Here is a 27,720-nt window from a genome sequence, read left to right as displayed (position 1 = left end):
CGGTAACAGGAAAATAAAATCCCAGTCCGGATCGGGTCTGTCAAATAAGGCTGGGTCCACGCGGAGAGATCTCTGCAGCAGAATGCAGGCTAAAAAGCTGCTTCAAAATCTGCGGGCTATGAAGCAGCCTTTCACAGAATTTCCGTGCGGTCCTCCTGCGGACCTTCCGCAAGATTTCCGTCCCGTGTAACCGCAGCCTAATGGAAACAAGCAGGACCTGATGGACTCTATTGTGTTTAATGGAGTGTCAGGCTTCAGCATTTTCTTAGTTGAAATAGCGCATCATTTTGCGCTGAATTTGCGCTGCCGGCTCCAACTAGATGTGAGCAGCGCCTCAGGCCGCCTGCATAGAGATGTATTACGTAGGGTGTACCGGCCCGACCTTGGGACTACTGCCCTCACAGCGACAAGGTCATTGTAACAGGGCGGTGTAAATGTGGCCTTGCACTTTATTTCAATGTGTATTTCATTCCCAAAATACATTGTGACACCTGCCACGTTTCTCTCAGGCCTCACAAAAAAGCCATTACACAAGCACAACAAAGGGGAGTCAGAGCATAAACACCGAGCTGAGCTCTCCTCATCCCCCACCGGCCGGCATTGTTTACGTTCTCACAAAGATGGACGTGCGCGGCCTTTTCAGAAAGTTCGAGAACCTCCCCGCTCAGAGCTCCTCCCCCTCCGCGCGGCTAGTGGCTTCTGTTCCGTTAGGGCGCATGCGCAGCTGGCCGGGGCGGGTGGAGGACGTGCGTGCAGCACAGCTGAGTGTTACATTGGGCCGTGACGTCACGGCGGCAGTAGGACAGGTTGGGACAGTGTAAACAATAAGAAGCGCGGGCGGGCGAAACAGGTTTGTGGACAATCCATTCACCGCCGGGTCTGACAAGGACGCGGGCGGGCGAGGTGAAACTGTATCTGACAGGGACAGGGAGCGGGACGGCAGCGGCCATGGAGCGTCCCTTCACCCTCCGGGTCAGTGTGTCCTCCGACCAAGGCGGCAGGAAGTACATGGAGGACGTCACCCAGATCTTGGTGGAGCCGGAGCCCGCGGAGGGCGAGCTGTCCTGGGAAGAGGAGGAAGATGACGACGATGACTCTCCCAGCCGGGTGACTGCCCACAAGCGGGCGGGCGTGAAGAGCGGGCGCTGTGTGGGCTTCTTCGCTGTGTTTGACGGACACGGAGGCCGGGAAGCCGCGCACTTCGCCAGGGAGCACTTATGGGGCTTCATCAGGAAGCAGAAGGGCTTCATGTCCCGCGAGTCGGAGGAGGTCTGCGCCGCCATCCGCAAGGGCTTCGTGGCCTGTCACCAGGCGATGTGGAAAAAGCTCCGTAAGTACAGCGCCCTCTGTCTGCGGGCCGTGGGATGTGTGTTGTATGGCGGAGCGCCCTCTAGCGGGAACCACCGCTCTACCTCCAGATGTCGGTGGCGCCCCTGGAGGAGTTTGCTGGTGATCAAAAGGGAAACAGGGAAGCCATAGCTGTCAGCCTGGGACAGTAGTGGGGTGCCGCCCAGCCAGCTGTAGTTACCCATAAGGTGCCCTGGTTGTGTCTCTGGTACACGGGTTGCTGACAGGCAGGCAATGGCTTAGGAAAGCGGGTGAAGCGTAGAAGTGCCGCTATTACAGAGTGATGGCTGATCGCTAGCTGTCTACCATCCTTTGTAGAGGCTCTCCGTGCTGATGTGCCAACAGCCGGGACTTTATATCAGGTCAACCAGCAACTGTTTCCCTTTTCTTTTTTTTTTGTAAGCTCATACTAACACCTTACCGCTTGTATGCTGGGACTGACAGGCATAAGGGGGGGGGTCACACCTTCGCAGGGTTCGGCTTTCTGCCTCCATTCAGGAACCCCCGCAGCCCAATGGTTCTGTCCACAGAGCACTGCTGGCCAGACCCCACTGAGTATATAATGGGGTTGGTAAGCCTTCTAGTGCTCAGGTGACATTGGTGATGGCTATTGTGGTGAGATGTTATGAGAGCCTTAAAGGGGTTGTCCCGCGGCAGCAAGTGGGTCTATACACTTCTGTATGGCCATATTAATGCACTTTGTAATGTACATTGTGCATTAATTATGAGCCATACAGAAGTTATCAAAAGTTTTTCACTTACCTGCTCCGTTGCTGGCGTCCTCGTCTCCATGGTTGCCGTCTAATGGCCAAATTAGACGCGCTTGCGCAGTCCGGGTCTTCTGCTGTCTTCAATGGGGCCGCTCGTGCAGAATGCCGGCTCCGTGTAGCTCCGCCCCGTCACGTGCCGATTCCAGCCAATCAGGAGGCTGGAATCGGCAATGGACTGCACAGAAGCCCTGCGGTCCACAGAGAGAGAGGATCCCGGCGGCCATGTTCAGCAGGTGAGTATGAAGACGCCGGACCGCCGGGATTCGGGTAAGTACTACCCGGTTTGTTTTTTTAACCCCTGCATCGGGGTTGTCTCGCGCCGAACCGGGGGGGGGGGGTGTTAAAAAAACAAACCCGTTTCGGCGCGGGACAACCCCTTTAAGGACGGGCTACGGCTCTCTGGGCTTGGCTGGTTTATACTACTTATTTGGGAAGTAGTATAAACTACTTAAAAGCCCTTCTTCTTGTGAACAAGCGGCGGTTGCGGACAGCAGTCTGGATGGTGTGCTGATCCCCCAGACTCCAGCCTGCGTTGTCTGCCCACAAATTCCTGCTTTCTTAGTACCATTTATATGCGGTCTCTCTGCGTCCATACCCAACATTAATTGCGCTGCAGATTGAATGCATCCATACAAACCAATGGAGCCCATATGCACGGAATCCGCGGTAAAATGGAGCATGCTGCTATTTTTCTTCCGCTGTTCCTACCACAAGTGTGAGCAAAACTTCTAAAGTCCTTGCCCACGTATTACCGTGTATCATGCTTGCGGGTGGTGATCATGGAATTCGCAATTCAAATCCCCTCCGAGCTACGGCAGTGGATTTTGAAGCTGCGCTTATCCCGTGGAAATCTTGCGGTTTTTCGATGTTTCCAAGCTGCACGATTTTTGCAGGATCTCCGTCCCATGATAACCCAGCCCTAGGGATGGGGGTTCTGCATTCTCCTGCTGGAAACCAGTCCAGTTAATTGTGCAAAATGTACATTTCACCTACAGCCATCATTACGGCCAGGTAGAAATTTGCGCTATCTAACGTTAGTTTCCATTCCCATTGATGCCTCTGGAAGGGCTCGGCTGCTGAAGGGGAAAAGCTAAAACCGTCTCGTGGGTGTTCTTACTGGCTTCAGTAATATGATCACCTCTGGGAGAATGGAACGCACAATCAGAACGTCCTGCGGTACGTTCTGATGTCTGTAACCTGCAAAGGTGATAAGCCTACAGCTCTAGGCTCACCCCCCCTCCCAAAAGTCATTGGTCTATAGTTACTGCTTTGAGGCCAACGATGAGCTGTTGCCACAGTCAGACTTCCGCTGGTCACACACTTGTGCCCTTCTTATGGGTAGATAAGTAGCTGCGCCACAAACATTAAAGCCGGGTTCACGCGGGACGCTTTCCCAGTGGAAATCTCGCAGTTTTTGCTGCTGAGAAAAGTCGCGAGATTTCCACAGCATAAGCGCAGCTCCAAAACCCGCGGGACGTGCTGTTCCATTGCAGACAGCTCTCCCACAGAGGAGCGAGGCCGCAATCGAGAAAAAAAAAATAGACCTGCTGCATCCCGGGAATCCGCGGCGGCTTTGCCGCAACAGCTTGCCCGCCCTGTGTGGACGAGATTTTTGACAAATCTCGTCCACATAGTTGGCTCACCATGGGATTAGCGGCCGCAGGCGGATGTGCCGCAGGGAAATTCCACGGCAAATCCGCCCTGTGTGAACCCACCCTAAGGCCTCCCTCACACAGGCGTAGCATGATGTTTGAAATGCTGCTCTAAATGCTGTAAACGCCTGTATGAGAGTAACATCGTATGTTAGGCCGAAGGGAGACAGTGTCCATCTAGTTCAGCCTGATTCCACCCCCTTGTTGATCCAGAGGCAAAAAAAAAACCATTTGGGCAAAAGCCAATTTAGCCCATTTGCAGGGAAAAATTCCTTCCTGTCAGAATAATCCCTGGATCAACGTTTAATAGTTCCTACCTGACTCCAAGACCCGGAACAACAACCCGCTGGTTATTTAATGTCTAGATCCTGTAGTATCTTAGCGCTCTAGAAAGATGTCTAGTCCCCTCTTAAACGCCTCAATGGATTTTGCCATCACCACATCCTCAGGCAGAGTTTCAGTCTCACTGCTCTTACAGTAAAGAACCCCCTTCTGTGTTGGCGATGAAACCTACTTTCCTCTAATCGTAGCGGATGCCCTCTCGTTACCATCGCAGTCCTGGGTATAAACAGATCCTGGGAGAGATCCTTGTATTGTCCCCTCATGTACTTATACATGGTTATTTAGTTGCTCTTCTTTGAACTCCCTCAACTACTGCAACGTCTTTTTTGAGCATCGGTGACCAGAATTGTACGCAGTATTCCATGTGAGGCCTGACTAGTGCCTTATATAATGGAAGGATAATGTTCTCGGCCTTCGCCCCTATACCTCTTTTAATGCACCTCAAGACTTTATTTGCCTTTGCAGCAGCTGACTGGCATTGATTGCTCCAGTTAGGTTCCCTGTTCATGGGCGATATGTGACTGCGTTATCTGTGGCAGTAATCTGGCTGCGGGTAACAGTGAATGGTTTCCATAGGCTAACTATGGAAAGCGCAGCCCCACGTCCACGAGTGGAGAATCGTAGTGATTCTCCGCTTGTGGGATTCAAATCGCAGCATGCTGTGATTCTTCGCGGTGAGCCTATCTATTAGACTGCCTATCCATGTGTTCCCCGCAGCGATAATCTGGTGTTGCTATGGAAAGCGCAGCTCCGCTGTCCATGAGCAGAGAGTCATAGCGATTCTCCGCTCGTGGACGGTAAATCGCAGCATGCTGCGGTTTGCCGTGATTCACTGCGGTGAGCCTATGATAGGCTCAGTGCGGAGAACATTCAGCCGGCTCCTGCTCACCGGAGGTGGAGATCCGCTGCGGGATATCGCAATGCCCGTGGACAGGCAGCCTTAAATAGGGGCATCGCGGAGATCTGTCAGTGCCCCAGCCCCCCCCCCCCCCCCCCTCCTCCTCGCCGGCGGCGGAATGTATCTAGCGATATTTCGTCACAGCCGTGGACAGGCAGCCTAAAATCTCCCCTCTTAACTGGTACCCCCAGCAGTACCCCATTTAGTGTATATTCCTCTCTGCCGTACCGCTGGCACATGTAATAATGTAGTCCCCTTCACTGAACTAATTTTAGAGTTGCTCTGTAAATAGCTTGCTTCTGTATGTGGAATACAATAGTTTTATGCCAGACATTCCTGCATTACATCAGAAGCGGATAACTGGTATCTGCGGTGATCTCATGCCCAGGACGGCCGGTCAGGCTGCTTGCCGGGACATGTCCACATGAGTTTTCACAACAAGTCCTAGCGCAGGCGTGCCGGCCTCACTCCCAGCAGCTGTCATTACTTCTGCCTAGCTGTCACTGCCAGAATATGTTTATTGGGGCAAACGACTAATGATCTCCTGTCCTAATTAGTGCAAAATGTAGAATCTTACCTGAGCTGGGAGGTTGTCTTCGCTAAAAGTGGCCGGACACACTCAATAGCTGTCAGTTGAAAGCAATCTCTCCCCATACATCAGTAGGTTAGTCCGAGTGTGCATGTATCCTCAGAAGGAGAGAGGGATACAAGTCACTGCCTTTTGACAGTTGCTTAAAGGGGTTTTCCTGCTCCCCAGACCGCCCTCCCTTTTTTTTCTTTTTGTGCCCCTAAGCCAGGCTGCATGTCTAAGCCTGTAGCAAAATCTGGCTGTGACCCCAGCCTGTGAACCTCCCCCACCCCACACCTGCGTACGTGCTTATTCTGTACTGCGGATGACCACAGTATTGTTTTTTTTTTTTTCTTAAATGTCTGTTTTTCTTATGCCATCGCCAGGCAATGACGCGGGTACCCACAGCCTGTCCACAATGTCAGCTGTGTATGGGCTGTGGGTCACACAGCTTCCATTGACTTAATTGAGTCTGCAGCAAAAAAGAGCATGTTGGGTCCCCCCCCCCCCTCCTCCGCTTGCAGAATACGCAATTCGTTTCCATGAGTGTGAAGTACAAAGTGAGTCTACATACCTTTCAATGCATGCGATTTTCTGCGGCTCCTCCGACCACAGATTCTGCCGTAAAAATCCAGTCATGTGAAGCCAGCCTAACTAGTTGATGGGCAGGGGGGTACGCCGCTCAGGACCACCAGCTGATTGTCCAGCCTGCTGTCAGTGCAGTGGGTTGGATGTTTTCCTCAGCAGTCAGCACAGGAAATGGGAGCAGCGGCTTCACTCCCATGGAAATCAGTGGGGGCGCTGTTGTTCCACTCTCTGCTTCTCCTATGGTCAAGACATCCCATCCAGTCCTGACCATGGGAGAAGCAGGAAGTAAGTGTGTTTGTGCGTGTGCCCTCTTTGCCGCTGGCGCTCCCACTTCCTGTGTTGGTCGCTAATAACGTGCTGCCCTGACAGCAGACTGGACGAACCCCCTGTCCATCAACTACTGATGATCTATCCGAAGGTTAGGCCGTCAGTTGAGGGGGAAGAAAACTCCCTATAAGGTCTCGTGCCCACGGGTGTATGTGGAAAGTGCTATGGATTTCCCGCAGCTTTTTACCTATTTTGCAAACATATATGTTCCTCTGGCAGAGCCCAGGTATGGCATTGTGCATCCCCCCCCCCCATCCCCCATATCTCAGACATGGTCAAAGTCCCCACTCTGTCTCATAGAAGGGATGCATATAAAAGCGCCATATATGGACAGTGTATCATATATACAAAGGTATGGGGCTCACACTGTGTGGTACGCAGAGAAAGAGCATGCTGCCACCCAGTTCTCGTGCGTATCTACATACACAAATATCAATGGAAGTCTATTGACTCCATTCACCATGTATTATACAGCTGTGCAACGCTGCGTAATACGCTGTAAAAACACGAACATGAGCCCTAATGCGGGGAGACGACACCACGTAAAATTTAGATTCCAACCCTTCTGAGAATATGTGCTGTTGCCGAATATTATATATAATTTTTTTTGTTTTAAACTATGTGCATCGATGTATTTACTGGATATTTTGCCCCCACAAGGCATGTTCATTTACGCGCAGCAAACACAACGATTTAAAAGGGCTAATCGGTTCCAGATGTGTTCTGCTTCTCAGCAGAATTACAGTGGTTCACGCTTCTCCTTGCATATTGTGCCCACATTTGCACACCACCCATTGATTCCTATTGGGAGCTTTAGTGCATGAATACGCAGAAAAATAGAACATGTTCTAACTTTTCTATAATTTGCACACAAAAAAATTGTGAATTCACCCCATTTGAAATCAGTGGGTTCTATTCTCTGCATATTGCATGTGCAAATGGGCCGGTGTGAAGCCGGCCTTAGACTTTCCCTCTAATTGGGTGTTTTTGTTGTCGTTCCCCCCCCCCCCCCCCTCCCTCATTTTGGCAGTGCAGGTTTCAGAGTGAAAGATAACCGCCATTGCTTTTTCTTTCTACGCTTGCACAAACGCAGTTTACTGCTCTCTAGTTTACACCCTTCTGTACTTGTATCACGCTGTTGTGTACATTGTGGCACTGCGGTTCGGTATTAGGCGGTTGCCCGGTGTCTGATATTGTACATGTGCAGGTAAACTGTTTACATTTATTTACAAGTGCTTTTTCAATTTATTTTTTTGTAGCTGAATGGCCCAAAACTATGACCGGGTTACCCAGCACCTCAGGAACTACTGCCAGCGTCATCATTATCCGCGGGAATAAGATGTATGTGGCCCATGTGGGAGATTCTGGCGTTGTGTTCGGCTTGCAGAACAGTCCGAAAGAGATGAAAGCTGTAGAAGTAACCCAAGATCACAAGCCTGAGCTGCCCAGAGAAAGGCAGAGGATTGAAGGACTTGGTGGCAGGTGAGGACCTCTGGTTAGGGGTGTGCTGAGACAAACACTGATGGGAATACCGGGAGAGTTAGCCTCTTTAAAGAGTCATTAACACGGGACGATGATCGCTCAAACGCACTAAACAGAGAAATAATTGTCCCGTGTAAATGCAAAAAAATCATTTTCGTTCACTTCTTGTTTATTGTTGACTTTAGGTCAACATGAAAAACGCAGCTGGATTCTTGCTGAGTGTAGGTCCGGCAGAGGATCCCTCCCTTTCCCCAGATGCAGAATGCTATTGACTGCATGTAAGGGAGTTAAATGGCTGCTCTGATAGCTGCGCTCCACTGGTGGTGAATATTACTGCTGGCTGTTAGTGTAGCCCATCCTTACAGTGTAACCGCTGCAGGTTAGCCCTCAGCACCATGCTTAGTTATGTTGTGGCTTGGGTAGATGTTTAAAGTGGTAACACAATTTCAATAAATGTTGTTTCATATTGAAAGTCTGTCCTGGGAGTGATGAGACGAGTGCTAGTCTCTTTGCCGGATACTCTGGTAGCGTGTGCGTGTGTGTGTGTTACTATTTTTGTTTAAAGACATTTAATTTTTTTTAAAATTATTTCCGGCTGCCATCTTCTGCACACAATAATTTTTTATTTTTCCGTCCACATAGTTGTACGAGGGCTCATTTCTTGCGGGACGTCCTGTAGTTTACATTAATACCATTTTGGAATACATAAGACACTTCTGGCTTTTTTTTCTTTTTCTTTTATGCACTACTTTGATAGATCGAACTTTTGCAGATGCAGCGATACCAAACATGTATTTTTGTTTTAATTTTGGTTCTTTTATTTGGTCTAACCAATGACCTGTAAAAACACAGTTTATTAATTATAACTTACTGGTGGATGATCTGCAGTGTTTCTGCCACGTGGAAACATACCCTATATGTTACATAAACCTACCCTTATAGTGTTCAGTCGGCGCACGGTGTGTCAGTGATTTGCAAAATAGTTGCGCAATCCCTTTCATTCTTTTATTAAGCGAGGTTAATGGCGAGCCTACTGGATTAATTGTATAGGCATATTTCTAAAAAAATACAAATATTGGATTACATTATTCCCCATAATTGGAAAACCTTACGTGACAGAAAAAACGGATATCGTATTTGAATTGGGCGCGCTAAAGTAACTGAGGCACCTATCTTGTGCTTAAATTGTGTTGCACAGTGTAATCGGTCAGTGTAAACACGAGCCAACAAGTGAATGACGGATGAGAATTGTACACTTCTCATTTGCCGTTCAGTTTTACCGGCATAATGCCGCCTTGTACACTTGTGCACTTTAAACACTGATCGTTCAATGTTTCACAAAGGAATGTGCTCTCGCTAAGGAGAAAAGATGGCATTCCTGACTCGCATCACAGGCCTCACTAGCCAAGCCAGAAACCTATTGCACACTGAGGGGCAAACGCCCTAAAACAGCTGTATGTGGAGGGATGGTGTATGGGATCTGGCTTGGCTTTCAATCCCCAGTCATTGTTACAAAGCTTGTATAAAGAGTCTAACTTTGACTTGCAGGAATGCTGCCTTCCAATAGGTGGCGCTACAGAGATATTGTTCAATCTCCCTTATTTGCAAAGGCATGTGAAACACTAATGATTAGTGTACGAGAATGGCTGGTTTTTTGTTTTTTTTTGTTTCCTCCGGCAAGCCCATTGAAAGCTGTGTCTCTTTATCAGTGACTGATTTCTAGACATGTCTGTACATGCTCCAGTTTTATGTCTGTGCGGGAGTTCATGGTAACCTTGACTATAATTGTTCTATTCTTCATGGTTTATTGTGTAATGGCTCATTCACACGGGCCGACAGTCAGGCAAACAACTGCAGGAGCACTGATGTCACCGCTGAGGTCGTCGGTGCTCATTTCTACTGAAAGACTTCCCTGCTCATCCGCTTCTTGCTCAGCGCGTCACCTTTTAGTGAAGCACTAAGTGGGGAGCGCTTACACAGAATGACAAGCCTGCGATCAGCAATGCTTTTTAAGCAGACTCAAGATCTGTGAACAAAAAGTAGTAGTTTTTTCTTTTTTGCGCACTTAAACTGCGGTTATTGCTCAAATAAGTTCGTTGAAACGAATTTTGAGCAATAATCATTCCATGTGAATGTACCATAATGGTGCTCAACACGTGCAGCTTTTATTCAGGTCTTGTGTTTTTTTTTTTTTTGTTTGTTTTTTTAAATGTAGTTTTTCAAACCCAGAACCAGAGTGGATTCAAAAAAAACAAACAGAACTAGTATTTGTCCTGTTGAGCTGGCTTCGCAGGAGCATGCGCGTATTTGCATACACATGAGCAAAGCACTTTTAGGGAAGGAACGTGTTTTGGTTTTTTGTCAAGATAGAAATGTGAAAGTTCAACCTGATAATTACCCCAAAATCAACAGTGCTAGCTTCTTTAGGAATGTCGCACGAACTTTGTGACTAGTGAGATGCATGAATATGAACCTCATTCTTTTCAATGGGGTCATATACATGAGCGGGCTTTTTTTTGTGTTTTTCATGGCATCACAGTGCAGGAAAAAAATCGCAGCATGTCCTATCTTTGGGTGTGCCCTCGCATCGCCCACTTCAGTGGGGCCGACAGCATCGTACAGTGTGCTTGGTGAGTGCGATGCGAGGTTTACCCAGTAAAAAACAATGGGATACCCTCTGCCGCCATCCTCCACAGCTGAAAGCTGCGGCGGAAGATTGCTACTTCCTCGAAGTGATGCAAGGCAGTCTTAACACAAAAGCGCCTTGCATCTGTGTAGACATTGCACTCTGAGCGCAATATCGGGCCTAGTTTCATGTCCTAAAATTTCATTTGTTGTTGTGAAATTAGACTTGGGTTGGGCATACGTTTGCATGTTTGGGAAAAAAAAATAAATGGACAGCACACGGATGGCATCTGTGTGATGCCCACCCCCTATTGACTTGCATGGGTGAGCCTCATTCGTAGAACAGATCAGAATAGTGCATGTAATACGTCCTCTTCCCCCCCCCCCCCCCCCCCCCAATGTAATCTCTGTCTGCATCAAAAGACCATGGAATATTAAAATCCTCGTGTCAGAAACCTTTAGATATAATCACAGTGAATTTAATTAAACCTGTTTAAAATGAGTCACCATGATAAACAGATGTGCAGCTATGTAATGTGTATGAAATGTGCTGTCTGAATCCGACAGAGCCGTGGACATGAGGCCTTCGTCTTCTTTTTACACCCTAAAAGATTGGTGTGTTTTTAATTTTATTTTTTTTAACCAGAATTGTACAGATAACGGGTCACATTAAGGGTGGAGATAAATGATTCATCTTTGTTTTATTTTTCAGTATGACAAAAACATGGCATTTGAACAGGGGTTTGTAGACTTTTTATACTCCGTGTATAAAGATGTCACTAATTTCGTCTGTATAATACTTTTTCTTTTTTTACGCAGTGTAATTAATAAATCTGGAGTAAACCGAGTTGTGTGGAAACGGCCACGGTTGACACACAATGGTCCTGTGAGGAGAAGTACTGTAATAGATCAAATTCCTTTTCTTGCGGTTGCTCGGGCACTTGGTAAGTATTTAAATTGCAATTTTGGTACAACCTCTTTAATTTATCACTTGCTGATTGGTGAGGGTCTAAATGCTGAGACTCCTGCAGGTCTCAAGAATAGAGGACCTCTGTCCGCCTCTGCCCACGTCTGCCTGTCACTGCAAGTTTACTTCTCCTCTAGTGATGTGGGAATGAATAGAGTGCCAGCCAAGCCTGCACAGTCGGTACTGTAGTTATTTCAGTGGGCTGATGGAAATTCCCAAGCACTTTCCACTTGGCTATCTTGAAGTTGCACTGAAAATGAATGCAGTGCTGGTGCAACAAGCATGTGCTGAGGAGGATAGTGGAAATGGCATCCTCGTTTTCAGGATCGTTGGGGGTCTCATTGATGAGACTTTTCACCCCCAACTCCCCCCTCCCTCCTCCACATTTCAGCACTCCCTTGTCTATGGGCAAAATCTGCGTGTGGCTTGATTAACCAGTTACTGTGAGGTTTTTGTCCAGTTAATTTCTAAAAGTATAACAATACCTTCTGTCAATATTCCTTTGTTTCCAGGTGACCTGTGGAGTTATGACTTCTACAGTGGAGAGTTTGTTGTATCTCCAGAGCCAGACACGAGTGTGCACACCATTGATCCACAGATGCACACGTATGTCATTATTGGTAGCGATGGCCTTTGGAACATGGTATCGGCACAGGATGCAGTTTCGCTGTGCCAGGAGCAAGAGAAGGCCTATGTTAATGTGAGCATGCGTATAAAAACATTTGGTCAATGATTATGTATTGTAAAGAACCAGCGTTCTCGGAATCCGAGAGGGGGGTTTACACTGTATTTGGTACCTAGGGATCTCTACAAATGCAACATGGAATTCCGCAAAATCTGCCCTCCAAATAGCACTCCCTCCCTTCTGAGCCATGAGTTCAAGCAGCAGTTTACATCCACATATGGGATACTTCTATTATCTAGGAGAAAACACTCTATGATTTTGTTGCCTAATTCTTCCATTGGCCCACCCCATGAAAATGGGAAAAACTGGGGGCAAAATCTGCATTTTATTGGAAAAAAATGGCAAATTTTTGGCTATGAAAGTGACGAAAAATTACAAACACTTGTTGGCTCAAAAGACTCCCTACACCCTTTGATCCCTTGAACATCATAGTTTTCACAATATTTAATTTCTGCTATATTTACAAGCTTTGTAGCCTTTTGGTAAAAAAAAATATAAAGGATATTTTATAAATTTGCCAACATAAAGTACACATAAGAATTTTCTAGAAATTAAAAACATGTCAACAAAACACGTACTACTAAGGGCTCCTTCACTCTGGCGAGCGTGATATCAGGCCGTAAATCACAGCCCAATATTGCACTTGCCACCATGTGAAATCAGCCTCGCATCACTTCAGGGATAAAGGGAATCCCCAGCCGCGGCTGTGACAGCCGGGCAGTGGTTTGAGGAATTCTCCCATTTCTTTCAATGGGGCTGGGGTGGCTCACGCCACTGGACCCATTAAGAGCTGCGCGCAATCTCGCAGATAGACAGGACATGCTGCAATGTGTTTCCTGCATCGCAGTGCCATATGGGAAAATATCAGTAATGTGAATGAACCTATTCAAAAGAATGGGGTTTATATTTGTGCGTCTCACAACATAATAAATCTTGCGCTATTTTTACGCCAGTGTGAAGGCAGCCTAAGAAGTACATTGTGTCAAGTCTCAGAATCGCATGGTGTATTCCAAGGATTTTATTACATAAAGGGACATCAAAATTGAATTGTAGTCACAAGACCAAAACAACATGCCATTCCAAAGGGTTAATTTTGAGGCGTATTTATTGGTGGCTTGTATTGACAAAGGAGGTATGCATGCGAATTGCTTAAAACTTTGCCTGTTTTGATCTTATTTCTAAAATACTGTACCCTCTTTGGATTTCAGGGAGAGTGCAACCAGTCCTTTGCAAAACTGCTTGTAAGTCGTGCCCTCACACAATGGAGACACCGTATGCTAAGAGCCGACAACACTAGTGCTATTGTCATTTGTATCTCACCTCAATCAGAAAAGCAGAGATGCTGTGCTAACGAAGAACTATTTATTAACTTATCTGACAGTACACATTACAACAGCCAGGAAACGCACCTCATGTCAACGTCGCCATGCTCCACACCACCAATCAAGGTAAAAAATGATTAAGGCGCCTCGGCACACTTGCATAGCAGAATTTTTTTACGCTTGAAGAAAATCATTTTGTCTTATGGAATCTAAGTATTTTTACTAGTGGTTTTTATATATAATTTTTTTTATACTTTTAGGAAAAATTTAGACAAAGAAAAACAAATGACAATTCTTTTTTTAATATGGACTTTCCTTACCATTCTTAATTGAACATATCCGTACTTCTAGAGGAACTTTCACACTTGTGGAATCTACATGTCTCCTTATGATTTTGATGTGGAATTGAAAATTGGCTTAATTCTGTATTACAATCCATATTAAGGGCAGCACACCGACTTATTTTACGCTCACCATACGCAAAAAATAGAATCCATTTATTTTAATGGGTTCACTCATTACCATTTGCGCATGCATAAAAAATGCAGTATGCGCTACTTTTGTACATACTAATGGTCCCCATGGAAGGTGCACAAATGTGCACTTAATACTCACACAAATGTGCAATACACTGCAAAAAAAAAATGCATCTGGACCTCATTATGCTAAGTCGGGGTGTGGTGGTGTCCTGTGTGCGCACAAAGTACATTAAAATGCGCTGATCAGTGCAGATCTACCTCATACATAACACAAGTATATTGCACTGGAGCGTGCACAATTGCACACCTGTCCATGGGAAGCTGCCCGTACACATGGGTTTTGGTGCGGAGTTCTACAGTGGCGGATTCAGCTGCGTGTTGCAGTCAAACGTCACTTGTGTGAAAGCACCCCTAGATGTTTTGTGAGGCAAGTAGCAGTGTACAGGTAAGCTGGTGAATTTGTTCAAATGAAATCGTGTTATTTGTGTATAAAAGAACGTAGGGACATCTTTTTGACTTTGCCAATTTCACCTACTTTTAGATCATTTAAACTTTGTGATAAAAGTGACAAATTGTAGTAATTTTTGTGTGTAATGTTGCTTTTTTTTTTTTTTTTTTTTCTCCTCAAGTGAACATGGTCGCTGGATGTTGAAGCAAGCTTTCAAAAGCAATCTTGTTCAAGATATAGCTGCGTCTCAGAAGGCAGGCAGGCACACCAGAAGTTGGCATATCTTCACTTGGAAGTCCTGAAACATTGGCTCACTTGCATGATCTGCCTATTTTGGTTGCCTCTTGAAAGCTTTCTTTACATCTAGAGACCAAGTTTAATTCAGATCTGCCAAACTAAATGGTCAAACATACCACATTTTGTGTCCACTGGGGGATTAGTAAGTTACTGGGATCGCTATCTCTTCAGGTGATTTGGGTGGTGCACAAAAATTCACTTCCACACAGAAAATTCTCAGTCCAGCTTCCGTCTGTACACACTACATCTACAAAAACAAATCCTAGGCCTCTAATACATACCAGCTCCTGTAGCTGACGAATGTGTAGGCCTACTGCCTGCCCCTTCCAAAAACCCCACTCAGGTTTGGTATTGCGTTCCTGGTAGTTCTGGCTCCGAGGCTAATTGGCTCCTAATGAGCTTAATTGGGATGTTTAAAACATGGAGGGGTGGACTGGGAGCACCCCTGTTTTTCTCTCCAACAGTCCAAGCTTTTTTTTTTTTTTTTTTTTCCCCCCTCTGTGGTAGAGAAATTACTAAGTTATCTCTGAGCTTTGTGAAAACTGGTTCAGTCTAGTCTAATGACAAAGCACTATATATTGTAAAACAGACTTGGCATACACAGCACTCACCATTCATAGAATCCTAGAATGGTAGAGTTGGAAGGGACCTCCAGGGGCATCGGGTCCAACCCCCTGCTCAATGAAGGATTCACTAAATCATCCCAGACAGATATTTGTCCAGCCTTTGTTTGATTGATCAGATGTGACACCACAGTAGGCTCCTTTGCTCTGAATAACTGTTACTTTTTAATCCCACCATAAAATTGGCAATCTGCTTAAAAAGAAGTTAATTCAGTGGATTTGATTTGTTTAAGATGGAAACTTCTAACACACAACAGTAGGCACACTGCGAAGTCAGGATTTTGTATTAGCGGTAGAACTACATCACACAACACAAGGAGACTTCTTAGTTTGTGCACTCCTGGTAACATTGTAAATTAGACTGAAATGCTTTAGGGAAAGACCCCCCAGCTGGACACCTCATAAATGTACACATACATAGCTCGCAGTGCATATTGAAGCATCTTCCTTCCCACCCCCCAGCCCTCACTATCTTCACATCTCCTGAACGTGATATCATGTCATCTCCAGTGCTAATGCCGCCAACACCAGTCCAGCCTTTATCTAATCAACCACTGTTCAGTGTTAAAACAAACCATTGCTGTCGTGCAAACACGTCACCACAGATGGTTCAATGCTGCCGTGAAGCTAATGCAGCTTACATGACACAGTGGCAAGCCATGATTTCATCTCAGCCACCAGGTGAAGTTTGTGAAACACGTGTCGCTTATATGCGAAAGCAGTGAGCCGACTTGTTTCCTCAGCGAGCTGCTGAAGTTCATAAATCACACGCAGCTCGTATGTGAACAAGCCAACATGTATCGGTATTGCTATCTTGTACATTTACTGATGTTTTCTTATTCATAGCTGTTTGCACTGTTAAGCAAATAATGGCAGTAGCTTACTATTTGCACAGAAATATTTTGCCCAACTCCAATCCCTTTTCATTATATTATATTACTAAGTTGTATATTGCACCACCAGAAACACTGGTGCTACTATTACAACCTAAAGAATTTTTTTTTTGTGTGTGTGTTTTGGAAAAACCTTTTGATAAAAGTATGTGAAATTGGGAAAACCAAAAGTCATCAGCATTCGCCTGTACAAATAATTGGCAACAAGCCATATTCCATCCATGGTGATGTTCCTGGTGGCCCCAGTGCCCAGTCATGGTGGTCATGTGATATGAAGGGACAAAAACCGAGTTGATGAGTATGGCTGCCTGTCCACGGACGATCATTCATTGCGTTACCTGCGGCGATAATCCGGCTGCAGCATGCCGCGGGGAAAAAGCTGTCTGGCTCACTGAATATCGCTGGTGATTATTCTGCAACGGCCGTGGACAGGGCGCCTATATTGCATCGTTTGTTTAAAAATTTCTACATTTTTAAAACTTCAATAAATTTTAACTTTAGGGCCTTAAAGGGGTTGTCCCGCGAAAGCAAGTGGGGTTATACACTTCTGTATGGCCATATTAATGCACTTTGTAATATACATCGTGCATTAAATATGAGCCATACAGAAGTTATACACTTACCCCTCCAGTGCTGGCGTCCTCGTCGCCATGGCGCCGTCTAACGCTGTCTTCTCCTTCCATTAGACGCGCTTGCGCTGTGCGGTCTTCTGCTTTGTTCAATGGAGCCGCTCCGGCATGCTCGCGCTGCCGTGGTCTTCTGCGCATGCGCAGACTATCTCTCCGGCGCGAGCACACCGGAGCGGCCCCATTGAACAAAGCAGAAGACCGCACAGCGCAAGCGCGTCTAAAGGAAGGAGAAGACCGCGATAGACGGCGCCATGGCAACGAGCACGCCAGCACCGGAGGGGTAAGTGTATAACTTCTGTATGGCTCATATTTAATGCACGATGTATATTACAAAGTGCATTAATATGGCCATACAGAAGTGCTGAACCCCACTTGCTGCTGCGGGACAACCCCTTTAATATAATGGAAGTTTGGGTCTGCAACATGCTGCTAAAAGATTCCCTCCTAGTGGGCATTGTTACTGCATATTCTCTCTGTAAACATGTATGCCCAGTGCTATTTATTTTTTGGACTGAGTTCATACACTTGTTGCAACATCTTAGTTGTATTAAAACAAGATTCTGTTGATGGCTTTTCAAATCCTCCTCATGCCATATTTTATTATGAAGTTTCCATCTTCAGACTGTATATTTAATGTTTTAGATTTATAATTGGACAGACACAAGTTAGATATGTATTTGAGATTACTACTTAATATGCAAAATACACCCTGTTGTAAATACTTTTTAAAATGATGATTTCCATGTTTCTGTGCCAAATGGGAAGATTCAAATATTTTATGCAAATGACTGATTTCTGTAATGACTTGATGAACCTGCACATACAGCCAGTGCATGAAGAAGATAGTAACTTGGTTTTTGTGTAAGGCCTCATGTCCACTTGCACCCCCAGATTCCATCTGTGGAATCTAGCCGTGCCCGCGGAGATAGCCAGGATATTACATTTTCTTACCTATCCAGATCCAGCGCAGGTCTCTTCCTTGCCAGACGGATCTTTTTTTCTTCAGCTCGGCGGATGTGTCCGAACTTCACATGGGCGAGTTTGCTATGGGGCTGTAAATCCTGCCCCATATCACGCTCCCCACCATGTGCATTCCCCAGGGAATTCACATGTCAAAACAGCCTCGCATCACTTCGGGTAAAGAAGCAATCCCTGCTGTGGCTGACTGCAAAGGATCCTGGAGTTTCTCCCGTTGTTTACACGTTGTATTCTGTATAGGATCTCTACAACATGAAAACTGTATCCATGTGATATTTTTTTTTATGTAAAGAAATGGAATATGCTGTCATATGTTTAGCCACTTTGGATAGGTTTAAACAGTTTGGGTTACAACTACAATAGTGTACCACCCTCCCAACTGGCTTATGCATAGGTACATGTAATGTGAATACATTAAACACAAGGTGGTGTGGTGGTTTTTTTATTTATTTATTTATGAAATATTTTACTCCTGGTGGTTGTCGCTAGGGGTAAAAAGGTGCAAAATCCATTTTAAAAGGATTGCAACAGGCTATTAAAACACTGTACACTATGTCTGAAAATTTAAAGGAAGTGTATTTATATTTTTTTATTATGTAACGGTTTCCCCAGTGTAAATATAGCTGAACTGATATTACCTTGGTTGGTTATTGATTTCTGTCTGAAATGCCTGTCTTTTTTTTTTTTTTTTTTTTTTGCTTCAGACGGTCATGTAATCCAATTCTGACTAGCTCAGATCTACTTGGATTTATGCTGTCTGATAATAGACAATTTTGCAGTCTGTTACACTGTTAAAAGGACCATACCACGGATACTGCCCAGAGGGGTGGCACAAACACTCCTGTCACAGTTACTGATGATCACACAGTTATAATAGAGGAGATCACAGCTTATCCTCCTGCCTGTATACTCATGGGCTGTAGCTTATTTAGGTGATTCTAAAAGGTAATGATAAACTGTACCCACCGCAGGCAGCAGTAGTATAGCCTCTCGCTAATGCTATGCTGGTCCATCATGTGCTTGATTCGAAACTCAAAGTAAAAAGTCTCAACATCAAGATGATACCTGAAAAGCATCAGAAGGGAGCTGTGCTCATACGGCAGTGGGTGCAATTCACAGAGGATCTCCATAGTGTGATGGGCAATTGTGTGAAAGGGGCAGGCATGGAAAAGGGGAAAAAAATGTTTCCACTTCTGCAATCATATCAAGTAGTTAAGGTGCTTTTCACATTGATACCTAAAGATGCTGAAAATTCCACGCTAGAATCCACATGTATACTTGTGCGATATCGAATGGAAATCCACTGTACCAGAATAGCAAGTTATCCCCTTTCCACGGTATAGTGAATAACTTTCTGAGCGCTGGCCCCTGCATAACTTATGAAGTGGGCTCCCATGTCACTGTCCCCACTATGGGGTAACTGCAGCGAGCAGTCAGCTGAATGGAATGTTAGTCGTGCAAGTGCACCAGTACTCCACTCACTTTCAGTGAGACGGCTGAGTACTCAAGCAGCGCACCTGCTGAGCTTTTTCCGGCAATCCCATTGAAGTTAATGGAGTGCATGCTTAGCCAGCACTCCATTCAGAGTAATATCACTGCAGTGATGGGAACCCTGTTCTCCAGATTTGCGGAGATCTCAGTGGTGTGGATAGGGGATAACCTTGATATTCGGGTACAATGCTTTTTAAGCTGGGGTTTTAGGTGCGGATTGTGGGAATAGGCAGTTTGTGGGAAGGTACGCTAATAATGAAGAGCTTATATTACATTACTCATCTGTCACGATGCTGCTGCTTTTGTTCCAAATAAAAATACACGTTTTTGTTTTTTTAAATGAATGAGGCGGGTTTTTATGTTTGGTGTAAGGGCTCATGCCCATAGCCGCTTCGATTCCGCCTGCAAAGTCTCACACCGGTATCAGACCTGGTGCCCCTCAGAGACACATACTCACCTCTCCAGAACCGCTGCGAGTGTCTCGGCTGGCAATCAAATGCATAGCATATGACACGGAGGTGCTGGGCTGTGACTTTGATTCTCAGGCTACTTCCACAGTGCTCCCTATGGAAGTATCGTAGGACAGACTGCTTCCATGGACTACAATGGAAGCCGTCCGCATGATTTTCCACACAGAATAGAACATGCTATGATTCTCTCCCGCGAGCGGAAAACCGCAGGTGATTTCCGCTCGTGGGCAGGGAAGAATCGTTTAACACAGCATGTCTATGGACAAACATTGCTGTGGAATTTGCGGTGGGTGTCTCACCGTGAATTCCGCAGCAATAAGCCATCCGTGGCCATTCGGTCTAAGTGTATTTCTCTTGAGGATATTCTTGTCCATGCTCAACTGTTCTTGAAAGACTTTTAAAAATAACATAGGATATAGCAAAACATGGAGTATCTAACGACAATATGCTTAACTGTAAATAGTAGTACATTTGAACGTTGTCTAACATGGTTTTCTTATGTATTTTAGATACTGGAGGATGATCCATGGTGGAGACTTTCTTTTTCTGAGACTCTTCCATCTCTTATCCGCCGAAATGCCTTCTCTGATAGTTGTAGCAAGTGGGGCTCAGAGTCCGGCAGATCAAGATCTGTTTCGCCCTCCTGCCATTCTCCAACCGATTCTGAAAAACTTGAAGAAAATGGCAGCCATTCTCAGTGGGCCAATGACTCTTCAAGCGTCTCCTCCATCTGCCTTTTTCCTGGGACCTCATCAAGTATTGGTGGAAGGGGGTCTAAAACAGCGAGTGGCAGTAATCCGAAAACAGACGTGGAAAATTTGTCATTAAAACGGACATTGGAGGAGTCCAACAGCGGGCCTGTTGTGAAAAGGCCAAGGAGGACCTTTACCAGAAGTGGGGGGGTGACAGAGAGCACCGCTGCCACCCCTAAGCGGAAGAGTGCAGACAGAGTAATAATGAGACGTAGTCTTAGAGGCCAGAAGAAACTTGGGCATCCTTTATTACATCAGCCCCGTAAAAGTATATGTGTGTGTTAAATGCTTTCCTGTCTGGGTTTTATGGTTAATTATTTGACTCCTACTTAATTGGAGGAGCTGAATTCTTTCTTTATGCAATTCACACATTGTCGTCCTCCACTTCTGTCAACCAGCACTTCACATTCAAGACTTTTTTCCTTTCTGACTCAAGAGTTAATTCTGCACAAAATGACATACTGTCTACTTCCACCTGCAGGCTCATGGACCTCCAGACCTATAGATAGGTGCTATGATTAAGGGTTTTGCTCTTATTTTCCTTAATATTTTTATATATTTAAATATTCCATTTTAGGATCACTTGCCTAACTTGGTAGCATACAGTCAAGATGTACATAGATGAATGTGTTACATTATGGTGTAAATTAACTTTATATCCATTTTTATCATTCTAAAGCGAACTACCTTTAGTATATTGGACTATTCAGCCATGACTGGAACAATGTGCCCCCTCCTACCTGTACCTCCCTCCTAAGATGTCTGCTTTTTTGCTTAATTATGTTTATTAATCATGCAACATATGGAAATGAAGGAGCTTGCCCAAACTTGGTGCACTTACTAGTAGAATAATAGTGTAGATGAGCTTTTTAAGTGACCAGTTTCTATATAGAAAGTATATTATTCAATGTTTTTAAGACATTATGTCCATGTGTGGCATTCATTTTATCCCTAAGAGCTAGAACTTGAATAAATCAATCTAGGTCCACAATAATACCTAGGAAATCACAGATAAGTTTTAGATGCTTTTAACTTAAATCGGTACTGCACTTTGGGTATAACAAACACAGATTTGTTCAATGTGATAACTAGTAAAAGTGAAAATCACTGTAACTAAATTGAACTTGTGCTGAAAAATCACTTTTAACATGCTGGCTACTAGGAGTCTCACGTCTAACATGCTGTCTACTGCCTCTTCTCATGTCACGTATATCCCTACTAACAGATGGCTACCATTAGCCCTCCCAACACCGCGCTAATTGCAGTATAACGCTCCCATTGTTTTTAATGGAGCCTCTCAGACAGCCGCTCAATCGTGGCACTTTCCACCACCGCGATTTTCAAGCGGCGTCTGTGTTCTATTTTGGATGTTTAGTGCACCTCATCAATGTTCGGCAAAGTGTTGTGATTGAAATTGCAGCACTTTGCCGAACGCTTGTGTGCGGCAGGCCTAAGTGTATATAGGAGTGATCATTGCTTGCTGCCCGTACAAAATAACAGACAGCGCAGGGGGGCTTGGAAGCACACTGAAGCAGAGGGGTTTCTAACAGACTTGCTGCAGCAGCTAAGGGTAAGCATTTACACTCTCACAGCTACTAGCGTTATGGCTACACTGCTTAGTCCCACTTCCTAATGTTCTCAATGACATGGTTATTTATGAGGGTGTGCTACAGAGAGATAGAGCAAGTTATCTTCTGTGTGCAATTTTGGGAACTTATCACAGCAGCTAGTCTTCATCCACTAGCTCAAGGCAGACTGAAAATTGATCTGCCATATGTGCCAATATTACAGAAGAGTGTCCTGCTCCAATTATGGGTCCACTACGCCAACTTGCACCATAATAAGGAATCTACATGCATTTGTATATTTTACATTTATGGGCATGTGTTGGAGTATTTCCTAAATGTCAATTTCCTTAATACCAGCAGACATTAACAGAAAAAAAGACTATAATTTATATGGCTATGTTCATGGCATCTTTGCTGTAGGTTTTCAGTAGGGGCCGGTGTTGATCCCAGTAAAGAGCAATGATGCAATTCAACATTTACAATTCAGTGTATGTATGTTGTGTGTGGTTTTGTTTTATCATGGCATCTACAACTGTATGATATACAGATGTGCCCTTTCTCATCTTTTCTCTAAAGACGTCAGAGAAAAAAATGCATATATTCATCACCAATAGGCTTCCATGTTTAAAAAAAAAAAAAACACAAAAAAACCTTTCAGATATGCACTGTTCTTCCTGGATGGCTGTGATGTCTTCATGTGGGCATCTATCAGCAATAGGCTCCAATGTATAAAAAATACACAAATACACTTCAAGCTAAGCTTTATAGGGGTATTACAACATAGTAGCAGAGTATGTAATGCCGAAAAAAAATGTCATCAAGTTCAGTCTGTCACCTTCTCTCTCAACAATATTGATCCAGAGTAAGGCAAAATTGATTGATATATCACTGTCAATTTTTCTTTCACTATTCATCTACTGGATGGGTGAAAACTGATAGAGGAGAGGGGGTCTGATCGCTGGGACCACCACTGCTTCTTGAAGGGCGGGACCTGCGCCCCTCCTGTTTCACAGTTCAAGCGTCTCCATTCCTCTCAATAGCACTGGGGCCACTGGATTATCCTTGGGAACGGTGGGAGTCCCAGCACTTAGACCTCCACCAATCTATCGGGTTTTTAAAAAAAGTTTTTACCCCTCCGCTGGCTATGCAAAAACTATCTCTTCACTGGAATACCCCTTTTAAGGGTGGACACATTTGCATAGCTACACTCATTAGAGCACTTTCCCAGCAAATATAGGGCTCTCTTATACCTGCAGAAAACGCTTGTGTATCTCCTGCGTGCCCACGATCCCCCATACACTAACTAAGCATGTATGCGTGCAGAATACACGCCAAGATCCGTTTTGTGTGTGTGTGTGTGTGTGTGTGTGAGGTGCCATTGAAAACAATCCAGGTTTGTTATCGTGTATTACTCTCGCAAAACCCTTGTGTGAGAGAGCCTGTAGATAGCATGTGCACATAGCCTAGGCTCAATAGGGTTAACAAATGTTACTTTATAGGTTTGTGTACAGCAGACATGTAGGCTACATTTCCAGCGGCTTTATGGGAGAGTATTTCCTGTTGACTCTACAGCTGTTATATGATTTGTCCCATGGATTTGCAGATCTGTGATATCTTTAGTTAAGCACAAAATGCTAGATATGGTTCTCATTAAGGCCTCATGCACACGGGCACGGACGGATTCCGCACTGGCATTAAAAGAGACTTTCTTACTTTTCCGAATCCAGCGCAGGTCTCATCCGTCAAAGCTGGATCTTCTTTCTTCAGCACGGTGGATGCGTCTAGGAGTGCCGGCCAGCGCATGCGCACTACCTTTTATTTTTCCTTTGAATCTCCTGCTTTCCCGTGGATCCACGGTATGTCTGCAGTGACCGCTGCTAGTGTGCCGCGGGTCAGACAGCTCCCATTGACTTCAATGGAATCCCTTCCTTGTGGGATCCACAGGTAAATACAGCATTCTGCGATTTCTTCCCATGTGTGTGATCTGCAATGCGGGGGAAAAAAACCCCACATCCGCATGTTTTTAGCTGCCTTGCGGGCGCTCAGGTCTCCCTACAGGCGGCTTGATTTGTAGATCTCCTGCACGGGTGCCGCAAATCTAATCCGCTCATGTGCACGAGGCTTTATAGATTTATATTGTACAGAAACATCTGATCTAGTGTAAAACAATTTTCCCAGCCATTCTGGCATCTAACTTTGGTACCAGGAATGGGTTACACTTGAAAAATCCCATCTTTTCATAAATGACATTAGCCATTATGTAGGAAGCACCTAAAATTCTTGATCTCTATCTGCAACTGAGGAAACGGTTGTTTTTAACATAAGTAGATGTAAGTTTGGGACATCGAAAACCGATATATCGCTAATGCTTTGGCGATACTTTTCATCGATATGTCTGATATATCGGTAACATTGATAGTTTAAGGGGATATGATATCGATTTTTTTTTTTTTTGTAAAGAAGAAACGTGTCTTGCGGTCTAGTGACCATATGTTCTTTCTTTACTTTCTGCCCTTTCTTTGGTTTTGGACAGGATGTAGTTTTGTCAAGGCACTAATGAACTTATAAACAAGTTCTAGAAACTTCTGGAAAGTGTGAGCTGACTCCTTGCTCCAGGCAAAACGACTCTCAGAGCAACTGGGGTCTTCGGCCCCTCCTCCACATGCGCTTGTTCATTGCGTTACACGCAGGCTCTGAACGCTTGCATCTAAAGCGATGGCTGTGGGCAATGCTTTCTAAATGAAAGCATTTCCACATGCAGATGGAGGGCTGCGCTGAACGCACGAAGGTCGCGTAGAGAAAAGGAGACGCGACATATCGTGCGTTCAGCGTCTAACGCAAACGCAGTGCCCAAAGAAAAGATATTAGACCCATCTAACGCAATTACAACCTCGTTCGCGTTACCAGGCCCTGCATTGTTTACAAGTTGACATGGAGACCGTTGGTTCCTCAGCGTCCTTGTAGCTGGCAGGACCTTGTTTCAGTGTATTTCTTGGCTTATTAGATAACGATTATTAGGGCCCATGATAAAAACCTTTTCATACACCTAATTTTAATTCTATGTTTCATCTGTAATTTTTTATTTTCATTTGTAACTTTAATATATTTTCATGATATTAATAGTTAGAAGTTAATAATAAATTCAGCAGTTTAAAGTTTTAAAAGAAAACTATAATTTTTTTTGCTGATTGTGTTGCTTTATTAACCCCAGACCTGTTTTATTTTATACAGCATTTTAAAAAGTCGATATATCGAAATATCGATAGTTTTCCACTGATATTTTACAATAGTCGATAGTTTGTTCAGCGATAGTCAATACTATCAACTATCGATATTTTTGTGTCGATGTCCCAACCTTAAGTAGTTGTACCATACCTCTTCTTCTTTTTTTAAGTACTTTGTGCAGCAATATGAATTTGTTTTGTTTCCTCCCCTGTATGTATTGCCACTGGCTGGTAGATATTGGTTACATGTTCAATCTTTTCTTTGTGGTGTTTATTCTTTAAATGTAATTCTTTTAGCGCCTGAGAAGCTGTTTTGTATATACTTCAAGACATCCGAGCTGAACTTAAATTATTTTACACTACAATAAAGGATGTTAGAACTGTATGACATACAACATATTTGTACCAATCCCTTAAATAAAATTGCTGAACTGTTTCCGCTCTTCCTTTCTGTAACTATTGTTTAAACTAGAGTCTTCCTCGCCTTCTGTGATGAATGATACTGGCAGATTGTCACACGTCTTTCCATTCTCAATCTGCCACCTTTCTGTTCTGGGGAAAGCTGAGTTGCCTCAGACAGACAGGTAAGTGTATTTTCTAGGAAGCTGAGCTCATCAGTTATTCATTCTGCCGCTGTGTACCTGAGGGCGTCTTTGATGTCACTTCCTCTTTCTGGGACCAGCAAGGAAACCCTTTGATGTGATGTTACCAAGTTACAAGAAGATGTCAATTATTATAGCCCTCAAGCATTTGTCTCCCATACTATGTTCAATATACACAACCCAGACATTGTGGCACACAGCCGTGATAGTGTATGAATCAGAGGAAGAATTGATAACTAGGATTATGGGTCATCTGAAGGTCCCATTATATTTTCAGACCGCCGCATGTACCACAGACAGTGCATTCACTCCCATCATGTTGTGACTCTGGAAAACCACAGAATTGAATATCTCTGAAGGTAATCATCTGCCACATCTCAGGTTTGGTATCCATGAGTAGGTAAATTCATGATACTAGATTGCTACGTGAACATAAAATAGGTTCATTCACATTTGCAACGTTGCCCTGCATGGCACCGCATTGTCGCATAATCGCAACATTATCCTTTCTTTCTGCGATATCGACCATTGTATTCAATGAGGCCAGCGGCAGCAGCAGCGCCAGCCCATTGAAAACCATTGGAGAACATTGTGAGTCCCTGCTGTGGCTGTGACAGCCGCGCCGGGGGATTCCTTCAGTTCCGGAGGGATGAGCAGCTGATTCCATGTGAAAACACCTTGCATCCAGGGGTTTCCACATAGACTGCGAGGTCGATGTTGGGCTATGATTCATGGCCCTATGTCGCCCTCGCCAGTGTGAAGGAGCGCTGACTCTCCCTAGCGGCGCTGTTGTCTGAAGCACAACAACGCCGCCTGACTTACATAGGAATTTTGACCTGGCCTCACAGGTTACTCAATGTATCAAGCTGTCACAAATCTAATGACACCAAAATCATCCACCAAAGGTCACGCAAAGGGGTCAAAGTGCGGGGCAAGAAAAAGCCTGTGGGCTTTTATATATTAGATGTAACATGGCAGCCCTAGCTCTTCTATTGGAGTGCCTTCTATGGAAATAATGTAGAGTAATGGGGAAAAAAAGTCGTGGAACAGCCCCAGTGGACAATGGAAATATAGATTGTATAGAATGGATTGTGGTGCGGCCTCCAGACATAATATTGTACATTGCCAAACTAATCTATTTGATTAAAACCAGCATGTATACGCATTTCATATACATGCTGGTTTAAATCAATAAATATAGAAGTTTGGCAATATACAATCTTATCTAATTCTATTAAATAAGACCGAAATGTTAGATTGGTGTCCATCCATTCGGCCCAACATTGATGTTAAATAGGAGCATAGCAGATGTGTGACTCAAAAAAGGCATTAAAGCTAAGGGGGTCCTCTCCCCATACGGTCAGGCGTTAAAGCTAAGGGAGTCCTCTCCCCATACGGTCAGGCGTTAAAGCTAAGGGGGTCCTCTCCCCATACGGTCAGGCGTTAAAGCTAAGGGGGTCCTCTCCCCATACGGTCAGGCGTTAAAGCTAAGGGGGTCCTCTCCCCATACGGTCAGGCGTTAAAGCTAATGGGGTCCTCTCCCCATACGGTCAGGCGTTAAAGCTAAGGGGGTCCCCTCCCCATATGGTCAGGCTTTAACTCTTTCCAATCCACTGTCTAACGTCTGGAGGACTGGAGTTGGGTAACACTGCTTTAAGTGATCAATAACCCCAAAGTGTGTTTACGGCGTGTC

The 27,720-nt window shown here is 44.7% G+C and overlaps 1 protein-coding gene across 1 annotated transcript; it reads left to right on the top strand.

The window, feature by feature from the left end:
• The first annotated feature begins 767 nt into the window (after positions 1-767).
• PPM1D (protein phosphatase, Mg2+/Mn2+ dependent 1D) lies at positions 768-25,861 on the top strand. Its single transcript, XM_066575108.1, has 6 exons — positions 768-1,330; positions 7,752-7,974; positions 11,419-11,543; positions 12,079-12,266; positions 13,460-13,699; positions 20,391-25,861. Exons 1-6 carry the CDS (start codon positions 949-951, stop codon positions 20,916-20,918), a joined length of 1,686 nt encoding a protein of 561 aa, XP_066431205.1. The 5' UTR covers positions 768-948; the 3' UTR covers positions 20,919-25,861.
• Positions 25,862-27,720: the final 1,859 nt, after the last annotated feature.

The sequence above is a fragment of the Eleutherodactylus coqui genome, chromosome 1 (assembly GCF_035609145.1).
Source record: "Eleutherodactylus coqui strain aEleCoq1 chromosome 1, aEleCoq1.hap1, whole genome shotgun sequence".
Taxonomy (NCBI): domain Eukaryota; kingdom Metazoa; phylum Chordata; class Amphibia; order Anura; family Eleutherodactylidae; genus Eleutherodactylus; species Eleutherodactylus coqui.
The sequence above is the reverse complement of the archived record's forward strand: the minus strand, read 5'-3'. Positions and strand labels throughout refer to the sequence as shown.